At 46.0% G+C, this 19,116-nt stretch overlaps 1 protein-coding gene across 9 annotated transcripts in view; it reads right to left on the bottom strand.

Annotated features, from left to right (window-relative positions):
• Window positions 1–19,116, bottom strand: part of RAP1GDS1 (Rap1 GTPase-GDP dissociation stimulator 1) — a 297,477-nt gene that overhangs the window by 39,206 nt on the left and 239,155 nt on the right. For all 9 annotated transcript variants that reach the window (XM_063917603.1, XM_063917632.1, XM_063917621.1 and 6 more), the window contains one exon: window positions 13,380–13,523. In XM_063917603.1, the coding sequence (XP_063773673.1) occupies window positions 13,380–13,523 (144 nt within the window). The remainder of the gene's footprint in view (window positions 1–13,379; window positions 13,524–19,116) is intronic.

Genomic DNA, 19,116 nt, shown 5'->3' with positions numbered 1-19,116 from the left:
CAGGAGATCGTCCAAGTCCGGGATAATTGTGACCCCCTTGCTTGCGTAGGAGTACCATAATTTCCGCCATCACTTTGGTGAAGACCCTCAGGGCCGTGGAAAGCCCAAACGGCAACGTCTGAAATTGGTAATGACAATCCTGGACCGCAAATCTCAAGAAGGCCTGATGAGGAGGATATCGGGACATGTAAGTAAGCATCTTTTATGACGACTGACGCCATAAAATCCCCCCCCCCCTTCTAGGCTGGAGATTACAGCTCGAAGAGATTCCATCTTGAACTTGAAAGTTTTCAAGTACAGATTGAGGGATTTTAGGTTCAGGATCGGTCTGACCGAGCCGTCCGGCTTCGGCACGACAAAGAGGCTCGAATAGAACCCTTCCCCCAGTTGGGATGGGGGAACCGGGACAATGACCCTCTGCTGACACAGCTTTTGTATCGCAGCATTTACTACTTCCCTTTCTGGAATAGAAACTGGCAAGGCTGATTTGAAAAATTGGTCGGGGGAAGGGGGGGGGGGCATCTCCTGAAACTCCAGTTTGTACCCTTGGGACACTATATCCAAGACCCCAGGATCTAGGCCCGATTGAAGCCAGACCTGACTGAAGAATCGGAGACGGGCCCCCACCGGTACGGACTCCCGTAGTGGAGCCCCAGCGTCATGCGGTAGACTTGGCAGAGGCGGGGGAGGACTTTTGGTCCTGGGCGCCCGTCACAGCAGGCAACCTTTTTCCCCTTCCTCTACCTTTTGAAGCGAGGAAGGACGAACCCTCTTCCTTTTTTGTATTTATTAGGCTGAAAGGACTGCATCTGATAATGGGGTGCCTTTTTCTGTTGTGCGGGAACATAAGGAAAAAAAGATGACTTACCTGCAGTAGTGGTAGACACCAGGTCAGCGAGGCCGTCACCAAACAAGACACTACCTTTAGAAGGGAGATCTTCCATAGCTTTCTTAGAGTCGGCATCAGCATTCCATTGATGAATCCACAGCGCTCTCCTGGCAGAGACTGCCATGGCATTGGCCCTTGATCCCAAGAGGCCAATATCCCTCGCCGCATCCTTTAGGTAAGCTGCAGCGTCCCTGATATAACCAAGAGTCAAAAGAATGTTATCCTTATCAAGGATATCCATGTCAGATGTCAAATTATCAGCCCACTTAGCAATAGCACTAGTCACCCATGCCGACGCCACGGCAGGCCTGAGGAGTGCACCAGTAGTAACATAAATGGCCTTCAATGTCGTTTCCTGCTTGCGATCCGCAGGATCCTTGAGGGCAGCCGTGTCCGGAGACGGAAGCGCCACCTTTTTGGACAGTCGGGACAGAGCCTTGTCCACATTGGGAGATGACTCCCACTTCTCCCTGTCGTCAGAGGGGAAAGGATATGCCATAAAAATCATCTTGGGAATCTGCCAAATTTTGGCAGGCGACTCCCAAGCCTTTTCACAAAGAGCGTTCAGTTCATGAGAGGGAGGAAACTTCACCTCAGGCTTTTCCCCTTTAAATAAACAAATCCTTGTATCAGAGATATGTAAGACATCTTTAATAGCCACAATCATGTACTGAATACTCTTTACCAATTTTGGATGTAAAGTGGTTTCATTAAAGTCGACACTGGAATCGGAGTCCGTGTCGGTATCCGTATCTGCTATCTGGGTAAAGGAACATTTCTGTGACCCTGAGGGGGCCTGCACCTGAGACAAGGCGTCCTCCATGGATTTTCTCCACGTTTGTGTCTGAGAATCAGATTTATCCAGCCTCTTAGACAATAACGCCACATTTGCATTCAACGTACTCAACATATTCACCCAATCAGCAGACGGCTGTGCCAACAGAGCCACTCCCAAATCCTTCTCTGCGCCCCCAGTAACTTCCTCTGGGGAGGAGCACTCAGCCTCAGACATGTCGACACATGGTACCGACACACACACACACACACTGGCCAAAGGGGACAGACCCACAGGGAAGCCTGTAGAGAGAACACAGAGGGAGTATGCCAGCTCACACCCCAGTGCCCATATACTACTAAAAAAATAATATATGATATCTGCGCTGTATTATATAGCACCAATTTACTGTGCTCCCCCCCCCTCCCCCTCCCCCCCACCCCGTTTTGCTCCCAGTACTTGTAAGGAGAGTGGAGGTCCGGGCCAGCGTCTCTGCATGCACTGTGAAGAGAGAAAATGGCGCTGGTATGCTGTGCGGCTAAGCCCCGCCTCTTCCCGGCGCGCTGTAGTCCCGCTCAAATTTAAATTTTTTATACTGGCGGGGGTTTCATATACAGTGCCCAGGCACCCCTAATATGCTGTTTTGCCAGTTAAAAAATAAGAATTTACTTACCGATAATTCTATTTCTCGGAGTCCGTAGTGGATGCTGGGGTTCCTGAAAGGACCATGGGGTATAGCGGCTCCGCAGGAGACAGGGCACAAAAAGTAAAGCTTTTCCAGATCAGGTGGTGTGCACTGGCTCCTCCCCCCATGACCCCCCTCCAGACTCCAGTTAGGTACTGTGCCCGGACGAGCGTACACAATAAGGGAGGATTTTGAATCCCTGGTAAGACTCATACCAGCCACACCAATCACACTGTACAACCTGTGATCTGAACCCAGTTAACAGTATGATAACAGAGGAGCCTCTGAAAGATGGCTCACCGAATTAGTTAGCAATAACTATGTACAAGTATTGCAGATAATCCGCACTTGGGATGGGCGCCCAGCATCCACTACGGACTCCGAGAAATAGAATTATCGGTAAGTAAATTCTTATTTTCTCTATCGTCCTAGTGGATGCTGGGGTTCCTGAAAGGACCATGGGGATTATACCAAAGCTCCCAAAACGGGCGGGAGAGTGCGGATGACTCTGCAGCACCGAATGAGAGAATTCCATGTCCTCTTTTGCCAGGGTATCATATTTGTAGAAATTTACAAACGTGTTCTCCCCCGACCACGTAGCTGCTCGGCAGAGTTGTAATGCCGAGACCCCTCGGGCAGCCGCCCAAGATGAGCCCACCTTCCTTGTGGAATGGGCCTTAACAGATTTAGGCTGTGGCATGCCTGCCACAGAATGTGCAAGTTGAATTGTGCTACAAATCCAACGAGCAATCGACTGCTTAGAAGCAGGAGCACCCAGCTTGTTGGGTACATACAGGATAAACAGCAAGTCAGATTTCCTGACTCCAGCCGACCTGGAAACTATATTTTCAGGGCCCTGACAACATCCAGCAACTTGGAGTCCTCCAAGTCCCTAGGAACCGCAGGTACCACAATAAGCTGGTTCAGGTGAAACGCTGACACCACCTTAAGGAGAAACTGGGGACGAGTCCGCAGCTTTGCTCTGTCCGAATGGACAATCAGATATGGCTTTGTGAGACACAGCCGCCAATTCTGACACTCACCTGGCCGAGGCCAGGACCAACAACATGGTCACTTACCATGTGAGATATAACAAATCCACAGATTTGAGTTGTTTAAAACAATGTGATTTTAGGAATCCCAAAACTACATTGAGATCGCCCAGTGTCACTGGAGACATCGAAGGGGGTTGTAGTACTCCCTTAACAAACTTCTGGACTTCAGTAACTGAAGCCACTTTCTTTCTGGAAGAAAATCGACAGGCCGAAATTTTGAACCTTAATGGACCCCAATTTTAGGCCCATAGACACTCCTGTTTGCAGGAAATGTAGGAATTAACCTAGTTGAAATTCTTCCGTGGAGCCTTTCTGGCCTCACACTATGGAACATATATTTTCACCTAAGCGGTGATAATGTTGTGCGGTCACCTCCTTCCTGGCTCTGACCATGGTAGGGATGACCTCTTCCGGAATGCCTTTTTCCCTTAGGATCCGGCGTTCCCCCGCCCTGGCGTCAACGCAGCTGCGGTAAGTCTTGGAACAGACATGATTCTTGCTGAATCAAGATCCTTCCTAGTATCTCTTGAAGTTCCGGGTACCAAGTCCTTCTTGGCCAAACCGGAGCCACGAGTATAGTTCTTACTCCTCTTCTTCCTATCATTTTCCATACACTGGGTATGAAAAACAGAGGAGGGAACACATACACCGACTGGTACACCCACGGTGTTACCAGAGCGTCCCAGCTATTGCCTGAGGGTCTCTAGACCTGGCGCTTATGTGGGACGCCAGCATAACCACCTTTGGTCTTTCCCAATGGTTTACAATCATGTGGAAACTTCCAGATGAAGTTCACACTTTTCCGGGTGGAATTCATTCATGCTGAGGAAATCTTCCCAGTCGTCCACTCCCGGAATGAACACTGCTGACAGTGTTATCACATGATCTTTCGCCCAGCGAAGAATCCTTGCAGTCATTGCCCTCCTGCTTCTTGTGCCGCCCCGTCTGTTTACGTGGGCGACTGCCATGATGATGTCCTACTGGATCAGCACCGGTTGACTTTGAAGCAGAGGTCTTCCTAGGCTCAGAGCAGTGTAACTTGCCCTTAGCTCCAGTATATTCATGTGGAGAGAAATCTCCAGACTTGACCACACCTCCTTGGAAATTTCTTCCCTGTGTGGCTGCTCCCCAGCCCCTCAGGCTGGCATCTGTGGTCAGCAGAACACAGTCCTGAAAGCTGAATGTGCTGCCCTCTAGAAGATGAGCACTCTGCAGCCCCCACAGAAAAAACACCCTTGTCCTTGGAGACAGGGTTATACGCTGATGCATCTGAAGATGCGATCCGGACCATTCGTCCAGCAAATCTCCCTGAAAAAGTTTTGCGTGAGATCTGCCGAATGGAATCGCTTCGTAAGAAGCCACCATTTTTCCCAGGCCTCCTGTGCATTAATGCACTGATACTTGGCCTGGTTTTAGGAGGTTTCTGACTAGGTCGGATAACTCCCTGGCTTTCCCCTCCAGGAGAAATACCTTTTTCTGGACTATGCCCAGAATCATTCCTAGGAACAGCAGACGTATCATCGGAAAAACAGCTGCGATTTTTGGAATATTTAGAATCCACTCGTGCTATCGTAGAACTACTTTAGATAGTTCTTTTCCGACCTCCAACTGTTCTCTGGAACTTGCCCCTTTCAGGATATCGTCCAAGTAAGGGATAATTAAGATGCCCTTTTCTTTGAAGAGAATCATCTTTTCGGCCATTACCTTGGTAAAGGCCCGGGGTGCCGTGGATAATTCAACGGCAACTTTTGAAACTGATATTGACAGTTCTGTATCACGAACCCGATGTACCCTTGTTGAGAAGGGCAAATTTGGACATGGAGGTAATCCTTGATGTCCAGGGACACCATATAGTCCCCTTCTTTCCGGTTCGCTATCACTGCTCTGAGTGACTCCATCTTGATTTGAACCTTTATGTAAGTGTTCAAAGATTTTAGATTTAGACTATGTCTCACCAAGCCGTCTGGCTTCAGTACCACAATATAGTGTGGAATACTAATACCCTTTTCCTTGTTGTAGGAGGGGTACTTTGATTATTACCTGCTGGAAATACAGCTTGTGAATTTTTTCCCAATACTGCCTCCCTGTTGGAGGGAGCCATTGGTAACGCAGACTTCAGGAACCTGCGAGGAAAAGATGTCTCGACTCTCCAATCTGTACCCCTGGGATAATACTAGTACGATCCAGGGGTCAACTTGCGAGTGATCCCACTGCGCGTTGAGACTCTTGAGACTACACCCCCACCTAACCTGAGTCCGCTTACACGGCCCCAGCGTCATGCTGGGGACTTGGCAGACGCGGTGGAGGGCTTCCTTTCCTGGGAAGTGGCTGTCTGCTGCAGTCTACTTCCCTTTCCTCTATGTCTGGGCAGATATGACTGGCCTTTTGCCCGCTTGCCCTCATGGGAACGGAAGGATTGAGGCTGAAAAGACGGTGTCTGTTTCTGCTGAGATGTAACTTGGGGTAAAAAAGGTTGGATTTCCAGCTGTTGCCGAGACCCCCAGGTCCGTTGGACCGACCCCAAATAACTCTTTCCCTTTATACGGCCATACTTCCATGTGTCGTATGGGATATGTATCACCTGACCACTGTCGTGTCCATGACATCTTCTGGGAGATATGGACCACGCACTTATTTTGATGCCAGAGTGCACATATCCCTCTGTGCATCTCGCATACATAAATATATAATGCATCCTATTAAATGCTCTATATCAATCAAATATTTTCAGTCAGGGAAACCGACCAAGCCAACCCAGCACTGCATCTCCAGGCTGATGGCGATCGCTGGTCGCAGTATAACCACCGTATGTGTGTATATACTTTTTAGGATATTTTTCCAGCTGCCTATCAGCTGGCTCCTTGAGGGCGGCCGTATCTGGAGACGGTAACGCCACTTGATAAGCGTGTGAGCGCCTTATTCACCCTAAGGGGTGTTTCCCAACGCGCCCTAACTTCTGGCGGGAAAGGGTATAACGCCAATATTTGCTATCGGGGTAAACCCACGCATCATCACACACTTCATTTTATTTTATCTGATTCAGGAAAAACTACAGGTAGTTTTTTCACTCCCACATAATACCCTTTTTTGTGGTACTTGTAGTATCAGAAATATGTAACACCTCCTTCATTGCCCTTAACGTGTGGCCCTAATAAGGAATACGTTTGTTTATTCACCGTCGACACTGGATTCAGTGTCGGTGTCTGTGTCTGTGTCGACCGACTGAGGTAAATGGGCGTTTTTAAAGCCCCTGACGGTGTTTCTGAGACGCCTGGACCGGTACTAATTGTTTGTCGGCCGTCTCATGTCGTCAACCGACCTTGCAGCGTGTTGACATTCTCACGTAATTCCCTAAATAAGCCATCCATACCGGTGTCGACTCCCTAGAGAGTGACATCACCATCATAGGCAATTGCTCCGCCTCCTCCAACATCGTCCTCATACATGTCGACACACACGTACCGACACACAGCACACACACACCGGGAATGCTCTGACAGAGGACAGGACCCCACTAGCCCTTTGGAGAGACAGAGGGAGAGTTTGCCAGCACACACCAAAAAAACGCTATAATTACATAGGGACAACCTTATATAAGTGTTTCTCCCTTATAGCATCTTTAATATATTTATATCGCCAATTTAGTGCCCCCCCTCTCTGTTTAAACCCTGTTTCTGTAGTGCAGTGCAGGGGAGAGCCTGGGAGCCTTCTCTCCAGCCTTTCTGTGAGAGAAAATGGCGCTGTGTGCTGAGGAGATAGGCCCCGCCCCTTTTTCGGCGGGCTCGTCTCCCGCTATTTATTGTATTTAGGCAGGGGTTAAATATCTCCATATAGCCTCTGGGGGCTATATGTGAGGTATTTTTAGCCTTATATAGGTTTACATTTGCCTCCCAGGGCGCCCCCCCCCAGCGCCCTGCACCCTCAGTGACTGCCGTGTGAAGTGTGCTGAGAGGAAAATGGCGCACAGCTGCAGTGCTGTGCGCTACCTTTAGAAGACTGCAGGAGTCTTCAGCCGCCGATTCTGGACCTCTTCTTGCTTCAGCATCTGCGAGGGGGCCGGCGGCGCGGCTCCGGTGACTATCCAGGCTGTACCTGTGATCGTCCCTCTGGAGCTTGATGTCCAGTAGCCAAGAAGCCAATCCATCCTGCACGCAGGTGAGTTCACTTCTTCTCCCCTCTGTCCCTCGTTGCAGTGATCCTGTTGCCAGCAGGAATCACTGTAAAATAAAAAACCTAAGCTAAACTTCTCTAAGCAGCTCTTTATGAGAGCCACCTAGAATTGCACCCTTCTCGGCCGGGCACAAAAATCTAACTGGAGTCTGGAGGGGGGTCATGGGGGGAGGAGCCAGTGCACACCACCTGATCTGGAAAAGCTTTACTTTTTGTGCCCTGTCTCCTGCGGAGCCGCTATACCCCATGGTCCTTTCAGGAACCCCAGCATCCACTAGGACGATAGAGAAAAACTCAGTAACTTGCTGCCCAGGGCGCTCCCCCCCAGCGCCCTGCACCCTGTGAGTGCCGTTGGTGTGTGGGAGCATGGAGCGCAGCGCGACCGCTGCGCTGTACCTCCGTTACTGAAGTCTTCTGCTGTCACTGAAGTCTTCTCTGCATACTCACCCGGCTTCTTTCTTCTGGCTTCTGTGATGGCGCGGCTCCGGGAACAAGCAGCTAGGCGCACCAAGTGATCGAACCCTCTGGAGCTAATGGTGTCCAGTAGCCTAAGAAGCAGAGCCCTTAACTCAGCAGAAGTAGGTTTGACTTCTCTCCCCTCAGTCCCACGAAGCAGAGAGCCTGTAGCCAGCAGGACTCTCTGAAAATAAAAAACCTAACAAAGTCTTTTCCAGAGAAACTCAGTAGAGCTCCCCTAGTGTGTGTCCAGTCTCTCCTGGGCACAGAATCTAACTGAGGTCTGGAGGAGGGGCACAGAGGGAGGAGCCAGTTCACACCCAGTAAAAGTCTTATAGTGTGCCCATGTCTCCTGTGGATCCCGTCTATACCCCATGGTCCTTTTGGAGTCCCCGTCCTCTAGGACAGGGGTGGGGAACCTTTTTTCTACCGAGGGCCATTTGGATATTTATAAAATCCTTCGGGGGCCATACAAGTCTGCCCCAGCGCGCGCCCAAAAAAATGGGTGTGGCCAGTTAAAATGGGACGTGATACACATATGCCCCCAATAGTGCAGTGCCAGATCCACAATTGCCCCTTATAGTGCCAGGTATACAAATGCCCCTCACAGTGCCAGGTATACAGATGCCCCCACAGTGCCAGGTATACAAATGCCCCTCACAGTGCCAGGCATACAGATGCCCCTCACAGTGCCAGGCATACAGATGCCCCTCACAGTGCCAGGCATACAGATGCCCCTCACAGTGCCAGGCATACAGATGCCCCTCACAGTGCCATGCATACAGATGCCCCTCACAGTGCCATGCATACAGATGCCCCCACAGTGCCAGGTATACAGATGCCCCCACAGTGCCAGGTATACAGATGCCCCCACAGTGCCAGGTATACAAATGCCCCCACAGTGCCAGGTATACAAATGCCCCCACAGTGCCAGGTATACAGATGCCCCCACAGTGCCAGGTATACAGATGTCCCCACAGTGCCAGGTATACAGATGTCCCCACAGTGCCAGGTATACAGATGTCCCCACAGTGCCAGGTATACAGATGCCCCCACAGTGCCAGGTATACAGATGCCCCCACAGTGCCAGGTATACAAATGCCCCCACAGTGCCAGGTATACAAATGCCCCCACAGTGCCAGGTATACAAATGCCCCCACAGTGCCAGGTATACAGATGTCCCCACAGTGCCAGGTATACAGATGCCCCCACAGTGCCAGGTATACAGATGCCCCCACAGTGCCAGGTATACAAATGCCCCCACAGTGCCAGGTATACAAATGCCCCCACAGTGCCAGGTATACAGATGCCCCCACAGTGCCAGGTATACAGATGCCCCCACAGTGCCAGGTATACAGATGTCCCCACAGTGCCAGGTATACAGATGTCCCCACAGTGCCAGGTATACAGATGTCCCCACAGTGCCAGGTATACAGATGTCCCCACAGTGCCAGGTATACAAATGCCCCTCACAGTGCCAGGTATACAGATGCCCCCACAGTGCCAGGTATACAGATGCCCCTCACAGTGCCAGGTATACCGATGTCCCCACAGTGCCAGGTATACAGATGCCCCCACAGTGCCAGGTATACAGATGCCCCTCAGTGCCAGGTATACAGATATCCCCACAGTGCCAGGTATACAGATGCCCCCACAGTGCCAGGTATACAAATGCCCCCACAGTGCCAGGTATACAAATGCCCCCACAGTGCCAGGTATACAAATGCCCCCACAGTGCCAGGTATACAGATGCCCCCACAGTGCCAGGTATACAGATGTCCCCACAGTGCCAGGTATACAAATGCCCCTCAGTGCCAGGTATACAGATGTCCCCACAGTGCCAGGTATACAGATGTCCCCACAGTGCCAGGTATACAAATGCCCCTCACAGTGCCAGGTATACAGATGCCCCCACAGTGCCAGGTATACAGATGCCCCTCACAGTGCCAGGTATACCGATGTCCCCACAGTGCCAGGTATACAGATGCCCCCACAGTGCCAGGTATACAAATGCCCCCCACAGTGCCAGGTATACAAATGCCCCCCACAGTGCCAGGTATACAGATGCCCCCCACAGTGCCAGGTATACAGATGCCCCCACAGTGCCAGGTATACAGATGTCCCCACAGTGCCAGGTATATAGAAGCCCCCACAGTGCCAGGTATACAGATGCCCCCACAGTGCCAGGTATACAGATGCCCCCACAGTGCCAGGTATACAAATGCCCCCACAGTGCCAGGTATACAGATGCCCCCAAAGTGCCAGGTATACAGATGCCCCCACAGTGCCAGGTATATAAATGCCCCCACAGTGCCAGGTATACAAATGCCCCTCAGTGCCAGGTATACAGATGTCCCCACAGTGCCAGGTATACAGATGCCCCCACTGTGCCAGGTATACAGATGCCCCCACAGTGCCAGGTATACAGATGCCCCCACAGTGCCAGGTATACAGATGCCCCCACAGTGCCAGGTATACAGATGCCCCCACAGTGCCAGGTATACAGATGCGCCCCCCCCCCCCCGTCCCTCTTACCGCTCCTTTCGGCGGGGACACGGAGGAGAGCGCGGCTATGTTGGGCGGCGGCGTGTAAGACTTGAAACTAGCCGCCGGTTCCAGAGCCAATCAGAGCTCGTGGACCGGCAGCCGCGGCTCCTGATTGGCTGCCGGTCCGCGAGCTCTGATTGGCTCACGAACCGGCGGCTGGTTTCAAGTCCTACACGCCGCCGCCGCCAGACAATAGCAGCGCTCTCCTCCGTGTAGTGACAGCGAGACACGCTACCGCCGGACTGTGCAGCGGCGTGTCTCACTGAGAGGAGCGGGTGGGCCGGACCAAACGGCTACGCGGGCCTTATACGGCCCGCGGGCCGGAGGTTCCCCACCCCTGCTCTAGGACGTAAGAGAAATAAAATAAAAATGTATCCGGTTTAGAAAGTTTTTTACATTTACTAAAGACACAGTCAGTAACAAAGGAGATTATTTATCAAAGCATGGAAAGAGATCAAGTGGAGATAAAGCATTAACCAATTGGCTTCTATACATTATTTTATAGGCTGTTGGGTTGATGTATAAAGCCGTGAAAGGAGTGGGGAAGATGCCCATAGCAACCAATAAGGTTACAGGAAGCATTTATCAAGTATACAGGGCAGGCTCTACTATTAGGTAGCTTTAGGTAGCTGTCTAGGGTGCCGGGATCTGGGTGGACGCTATGAGTCTGCCTATCACAAAATAAAGAATGTCTCAAACAAACATCCTTGTTGTACTTAATGCAACTGGTGGCAGAGGAACTTATAAGTCACACTTTCATCGGAAGGGCTGGGAAGTGGGAATTGGTGGTAGTTGGGAGCAGTAGGCTGTAATTTTGCCTAGGGTGCAGAGAAACCTTGCACTGGCCATGCAAGTACATTACATAAAAGATGCGGATTGGTTGCTAGGGGCAACTTATCCACTGGCTCACTTCTCCACTGTTTTCACTGCTTGATAATTCGACCCTGTGTTTGAAATATGACAGTTACTGTACAGATGTAGCCACACTGATTGCAGGTGCAACTATTCGCACCCTCGACTTATTTGCCACGGAGCTGTATATAATGAATGAGGTGCTACAATACAGCAAGTATAAAACTAAGTACATCTGCATGCAGTGTCTTTGTGCCCAAGGTGCTTCTCCAACTTTAACACCAAGCGTTAACATCAGACAAATTCAGTTAGTGAAACAGGCTAACTTTCTAGGTATGAAGTCCTCGGTCCTCAAGAACCCACACAGCTAATGTTTTCCATGTTGCCTGTGGATTTTAAAATGTTACAGTTGATACAGTGTTCCTGCAGAGTGACCTGGAAAACGTGAACTGTGTGGGGTCCTGAGGACCGAGTTTGAGAACCAATGACTTAGAGGATTTTTTGTTTCTGGGGAAAAAATACAGTAAGCAACAATTTGTAACCATACGAGACATCTGATTTTTCATTTGACCTTACTTTTTTTACAAGACAAATAATAAAAAACTTTTACACTTATAATATGATAATAGGGCAAAAATTTTTATGTTGCAGGTGCATGTTGTCCACTCAAGTGGACATGTTTCTCATTTTAGTTTAAAACCATAACACCATAAACTTTGTGTTTTTAAGCCCTGAATACTAATCAAAAATAATTTTTTTTAAATCTTGCATCAGGTTCATTCATGCATGAAAGGGTTGAATGAACTTCAGTTGCAATTTCAATCAAACCCCTGTTTTGCTATGAGAAATGCAGATGATTTCCCCTGCAAATTGATGTCACAAAGAGAAGAGTTTTAGGACGATATTTATAATCTCACTACCAGACAAAAGATAAACGGTGAGATGAAATGTGTCGGAGGTATCAGGGCAGACGACTGGTGCAGTTGTAATCCAATGGTGGCTCCTACTTCAGACACTACCACAATTTCAGCCACGGAATTGTGTTTATCAGAACTATGAGACCACAAGTTGATGGGCCCAGAGGGAGAAATATACAAGAAATTGAATCAATCAATTCATTTTATGTGAAAATGCATTTAATACGGGTTGGTTGAATTCACCAATGGGAATATTCCCTGGAACTGGACCAAATGGGATGCCTGTATTCCTTACATTTTTTACAAGATTTATTTTTAAAAGACACAATTTTTTATGATTGTTTAAAGATCTGCAGTAATTAACCAGTGAGCGACATATGGAAAGGGAGCACTTTCTTATTTGGATATCAGAGTTTTATTGGTTGCTTAGACTTGCAACATCCGACTACTGATCAAAGGGGACTTGTTCTCCTAATACAGTGCATGGGTAGAGTCCATATTATTAGCCTTAAGGTCTTTACTTATTTTTATCAGTTAATCTGCTGTATATTTATACATATTTTTATTTTAGGTCATTTGGAGAGTTTTTGTTTTATAGATTGCATTAGTTTTTAATTAAATTGAAATAGATTTCCATAAGCCAGTCCTGAATTAGATCTTTTGATTATATAAAATGTACAGCATGCTTCTCATTCTTTTGTTTCTGGCTGTTAATATACCTAAACGTTAAGAAATGTCTCTAACATGATATGTAATTAGGCTTGGTAAATGTTACTCTCCAACAATAAATATATTTTTCTTTATATCTACACATAATAGTGATTAGATAAGCACAGAAGCCAACTTAAACCTGCCCTTAACCAAGGTGGCCCAAGATGGCCAAAACAGGTCTGGGTAAAGTCTACATCCTGATAAAACGCAGTAGGTGGCGCAGTTACTGAGAGGACTGTTCTGTAAAATAACTAAAAACAAAACCCCACAAAAAGCCTACATTACTGTGAGTCATTAAACAGATAGATTGCATGCTACTTACCTCCTAAAAGTAGAAGCACCATAAGATCAGAGGCAGTTTTCAGCTCTGCAATGTCATCATCCTTTTCGCTGTTCACAGTTAAATGGACTATGTCAAGTAAGCATTCCACCAATCCAGCCTCCACTAACTGAAGTTTAATAGCATCTAGAAAACACAGTCAGCACACACCATTATGTCACAAACATCACAAGATATTAATGTTTATAAAAGAACCATATCTATTTTGGTTTTTTATCCTACAGTAAAAATAAAAGCCCAAAATGTTGGCAATCGAGAATTCCAATGGTTCTCAAACTAGTTCCTCAGGACCCGAAATAAATCATGTTTTATAAGTCACCTGTAAATCTTTATAACAGTTAGTAATACACATGTGCACCTGCTAGGTAGTCTAGAAAATATAAACAGTTAGAGGTCCTGAGACAGAGTTTAAGAACCACAATAAACAAAAACTCCCTGACTTTTCGGTAACATTATAGACTTTTCGGTAACACTTTGCAGTACTAGGGGTATATTTATTAAAGGACGATTTTAATCGATTTCAGATCAATTAAAATCAATATTAATCAATGTTGGGCTTCCAGGGTAAAAAATGCACATTTCCTTAACTGATTATATTTTTATATTAATTTTTAAACGTTAGTAAATGTGTATTTTAGCCCTGTAATCGATCTGAAATTTATTAAAACCGACCTTTAATAAAGATACCCCCCTAGCATTATATTACAAGTGTGTTCCGAGAACCTGTACAAACCAGCAGTGTATTTAAGGTGAGGAAACAATTAAGCTGTTCCCATGAGTATTTGATCAGAAATACACACCATACAATTCACAATTCCATACAGATTGAGCATTATCTATTAACTTCTAATAAAACGATATAGTCACAATGCATGAAACGGCATAAAGTATAATGAAAAAGTGGTAAACAAGTAGTCTCTGCAAATAATCATGAATACATCTTGCTTCAATGCAAAGAAAAATTGAAAAAGCTTGCATATGATTATATAGCCTTTAGAATATGAAAACAAGTATCTAGAAAATAAGCATTTCACAGATACGCTTCAAGATTTCTAATTAAAACTCTGTTTTAGAATAGTCCTTTGCTGCTGCTGCGGTTTGTTTTTCAAGACACAGTCTACTGCCAAGCAATTATGCTGCACACGCACGGGCCAAAGCACTGTGACTATTGCCACATGAAGTGACTGATGTCCGCTATCTCATAACAATGGCGCATGTCAACGTGATAATTATAGAAAATATGAGCTTGTGTAAAGACCCATGATGCTATGATAAGGGCCAAATAGTTATGCCAGAGGACTAGGCCAAAGCATTTCTGAAAAGGCAAGGCTTGTCAGGTGATCAAGATCAGCCATGGGGACGATCTACTAACACTGGCCTGAAGTAGGTTAAAACTACAAACTGTCAACATGGTGTTGGGTGGCCAAGACTCAACGATGTAAGACGTCAATGAAGGCTATCCCATCTGGTACAAACTAAAAGAAGGGCTACTGTTGCACAAATTTTAAATCTAGTGATAGGAGTAATGTGTCATGACGTACAGTACAGTGAAACCTGCTCTGCATGGGGTGGAGTAGCTGCAGGCAATCAGAGAGCTCACACTAAACCCTATCCACCACTATAATGAGCACACATGTCGGAACTGGACCTTGGATTAATGGTAGGTTATCTGGTCCAATGGAATCCTTTTACGGTTGCAGCATGTGGATGATCACGCTCGTTATGCGGTCATCATGTTGACATTCACTATAGCGACATTCATAATGTCAACATGATTACTATGTCGACATGGCAAAAATGCTGACATTACCATTAGGGTTAGTTACCTTAGATAAGTATTGTCGACATTATGGCCATGTTTCATTTCATCAGGGACAGCCTTTGGGAAGAGATGGGCACAAGGATGCATTGGAAGTAGAAGATAACCCAGTGGAGGGAGTGTTATGCTTTGGGTAACGCTCTACTGGGAAGCCCTGGGTCCAATCGTTCATGTGGAGATTAATTTGATGTGGATAATTTAGAAATAATGTAATAGGCACACAAAGAAAAAACCCAATTGTAATTGTGAAACAGGCATATATAAAAGTATGATTTTAATACTGTATTCAAATAGTCACAAAGGCAGATGTATTAACCTGGAGAAGGCATAAGGAAGTGATAAACCAGTGATTAGTGCATACGCACCAACCAATCAGCTCCAATATGCAAATTGACAGTTAGGCGCTGACTGGCTGGTGCGTTTATCCCCTTGCACTTATCACTGGTTTATCACTTCCTTATGCCTTCTCCAGGTTAATAAATCTGCCCCACAAATCTAGATATTCTAAAATCAACAATTTCTTAAACATATGAACCTTATTACACGTTATTTTCAAAATAAAACAATTATGTATAAAATAGCATACATTCATCATGTAGACAGAAGAAATGTCAACATGTTAGTATATTAACATATTGTCCCTGGTGGCCCAACAATGACTTGCCGGCTCCCGACAGCTGCATCGGCTTAAGCAGCATCTACCGGGTCACGGCGGTCATGTGATTGTCACTTCTGAGTAAGATCTCAAATCCGCTAAGTATTTCTTTGCTATACCTAACCCTCCCCTAGTGCCTAATCCTAACCCACCCCCACAGCTTAGCCCTAACCTCCCCCACAGCCAAACCCTAATATTGATAATTCTGATAATGCAGACATTGTATCAGTTGAAATTTTAACGTCGACTTTGTGGTACTGATGTGATTGTTGACCTTTTCACTGGAAACATATACTTAGTTCTAGTCAATATGTTCTACTCGAATAAACGTACAGATTAGAAATGGTTAAGGGCGGTATCAAGTTAGAGGAGATCTGTTTTCGTCAGATCGAAACAGCTGGATATCACAATTTTTGACCAATGGTCAGTATCGCTTTATGTGCCTGTGCACATGACCCATAAAACGAAACTGTGTGCCACAATGTTCTGCCTCATATAATTAGAGATGAGCGGGCTCGGTTCCTCGAGATCCGAACCCCCCCGAACTTCACCCATTTTACACTGTTCCGAGGCAGCCTTGGATCTTCCCGCCTTGCTCGGTTAACCCGAACGTCATCATCCCGCTGTCGGATTCTCGCGAGATTCGTATTCTATATAAAGAGCCGCGCGTCGCCGCCATTTTCACTCGTGCATTGGAGATTGAACGGAGAGGACGTGGCTGCGTTCTCTCCCTGAAAAGCTCCGTAATCTGTGCTCATTGTGCTGCAAATATCTGTGCTCGGTGTGCTGCAAATATCTGTGCTCAGTGTGCTTAAAATATCTACGTTCTCTGCCTGAAAACGCTCCATATCTGTGCTCAGTGTGCTTTATTGTGGGGACTGGGGACCACCAGTATATAATTAATTATACTTATAGTAGTACAGTACAGTAGGCCATTGCTGTATCTTGCAGCTCTGTGTCACTGCAAGTATCCATTCCATATCTGTGCAGCATTTTTGTGAGCAGTATATATAATATTACAGTGCAGCATTTTGGTGACCCAACAGTATATAGTTGTGTACAGTAGGCCATTGCTGTATCTTGCAGCTCTGTCACTGCAAGTATCCATTCCATATCTGTGCAGCATTTTTGCGAGCAGTATATATAGTATTACAGTGCAGCATTTTGGTGACCCAACAGTATATAGTTGTGTACAGTAGGCCACTGCTGTACAGTATCTTGCAGCTCTGTGTCACTGCAAGTATCCATTCCATATCTGTGCAGCATTTTTGTGAGCAGTATATAGTATTACAGTGCAACATTTTGGTGACCCAACAGTATATAGTTGTGTACAGTGGGCCATTGCTGTATCTTGCAGCTCTGTCACTGCAAGTATCCATTCCATATCTGTGCAGCATTTTTGTGAGCAGTATATATAGTATTACAGTGCAGCATTTTGGAGACCCAACAGTATATGCAAGTATCCATCCATTCCATTTTCTTCCAGTGATTTGGACCAATAATACCATTGATTAGAACGAATAATTCCAGTGATTTTGTAATTTTCTTCCAGTGATTTGGACCAATAATACCATTGATTAGAACGAATAATTCCAGTGATTTTGTAATTTTCTTCCAGTGATTTGGACCAATAATACCATTGATTAGAACGAATAATTCCAGTGATTTTGTCATTTTCTTCCAGTGATTTGGACCAATAATACCATTGATTAGAACTAATAATTCCAGTGATTTTGACCAATAATACCATTGATTAGAACGAATAATTCCAGTGATTTTGTCATTTTCTTCCAGTGATTTGGACCAATAATACCATTGATTAGAACTAATAATTCCTGTGATATTGAGGTGTTTGTGTCGCTTAGCTTAGCCGTCCAGCGACCACAGTGCACCTGTTTTTCTCTTTTCTTTGCATCATGTGCTGTTTGGGGCCAATTTTTTTTAAGTGCCATCCTGTCTGACACTGCAGTGCCACTCCTAGATGGGCCAGGTGTTTATGCCGCCCTCTTGGGTCGCTTTGCTTAGTCATCCAATGACCTCGGTGCAAATTTTAGGACTAAAAATAGTATTGTGAGGTGTTCAGAATAGACTGGAAATGAGTGAAAATTGTGGTTATTGAGTTAATAATACTATACGAACAAAATTACCCCCAAATTCTATGATTTAAGCTGTTTTTGAGGGTTTTTTTTTAGAAAAAAACCCACCCGAATCCAAAACACACCCGGATCCGACAAAAAAACTTTTCAGGGAGGTTTTGGCAAAACGCGTCCGAATCCAAAACACGGACGCGGAACCCAATCCAGAACACAAAACCCGAAAAATTTCCGGTGCACATCTCTACTTATAATTGGAAGCTCCCTATTAACAGGAATTTTTTAATAACTTTTTTTTTTTTATAATAAACATTTTTTTATTTGGAAGGGAATTCTCTTGTGTCATATGGACCAGTACCGAACATTTTGGAATACAGTACTGTGACATGTTCTCATGGATATAATAGTACGGAACATGTGATCTTAACACAAGTCCACTGTGGAGTGATAATTATATATTTATTTTCCTTGGACATATATCTTCTGGAATACAGAACTTTATGACAAAACCGAATGTGGAGATATCCATTAACTGTATGGGAACAGCAATATCCCATTAAATTTATGAAACTAATAGAAACAGCGCTGTGGATCCCTTTTTGAACTAAACTTTAACATTTTAGAATAGCAGAGCGATCATACTTAAAGGGAGCAGCTGCAGGTAATTACTGCTCAAGTCAGAGGACTCCATCTATTTTCCAATTAGACGCCGTTTTGATCGGTCGAAAACGGACCCGCGATGGTGCAATGACACATGGACTCCAGGATAAGCTCCCGATCCCATGTGCTATTGCAGCTCCTGCAGGCCAATTATCGCTGATAGCCCCCGGTGATCCTATTAGCAGCAGTAAAGTACAGTTGCTAATAGGATAACACCTTAAAGATCACTTGTGTTAATTCCTTGTCTGTCCATGTAAATAAGTCTTATACATAAACTGCAGTGAAGTATTAATGAACGATAGGGACAGGTCCTTTCTAGTATAGATTCCAGATGGTGCACTGCTGGAGTGTGACTACCAAAAGTTTAATTAAATCAAAACCAGTCCCACCTTTAAGGCAGCAACACTTATCAGTGGTTAGCACTTACTACATGACACAACTACTTGTATGTCCTCATGGGAAAAGTTACCCTCTGCTCAAAGCCATTGCAAT

This window comes from Pseudophryne corroboree, chromosome 1 (assembly GCF_028390025.1).
Source record: "Pseudophryne corroboree isolate aPseCor3 chromosome 1, aPseCor3.hap2, whole genome shotgun sequence".
Lineage (NCBI taxonomy): Eukaryota > Metazoa > Chordata > Amphibia > Anura > Myobatrachidae > Pseudophryne > Pseudophryne corroboree.
The sequence above is the reverse complement of the archived record's forward strand: the minus strand, read 5'-3'. Positions and strand labels throughout refer to the sequence as shown.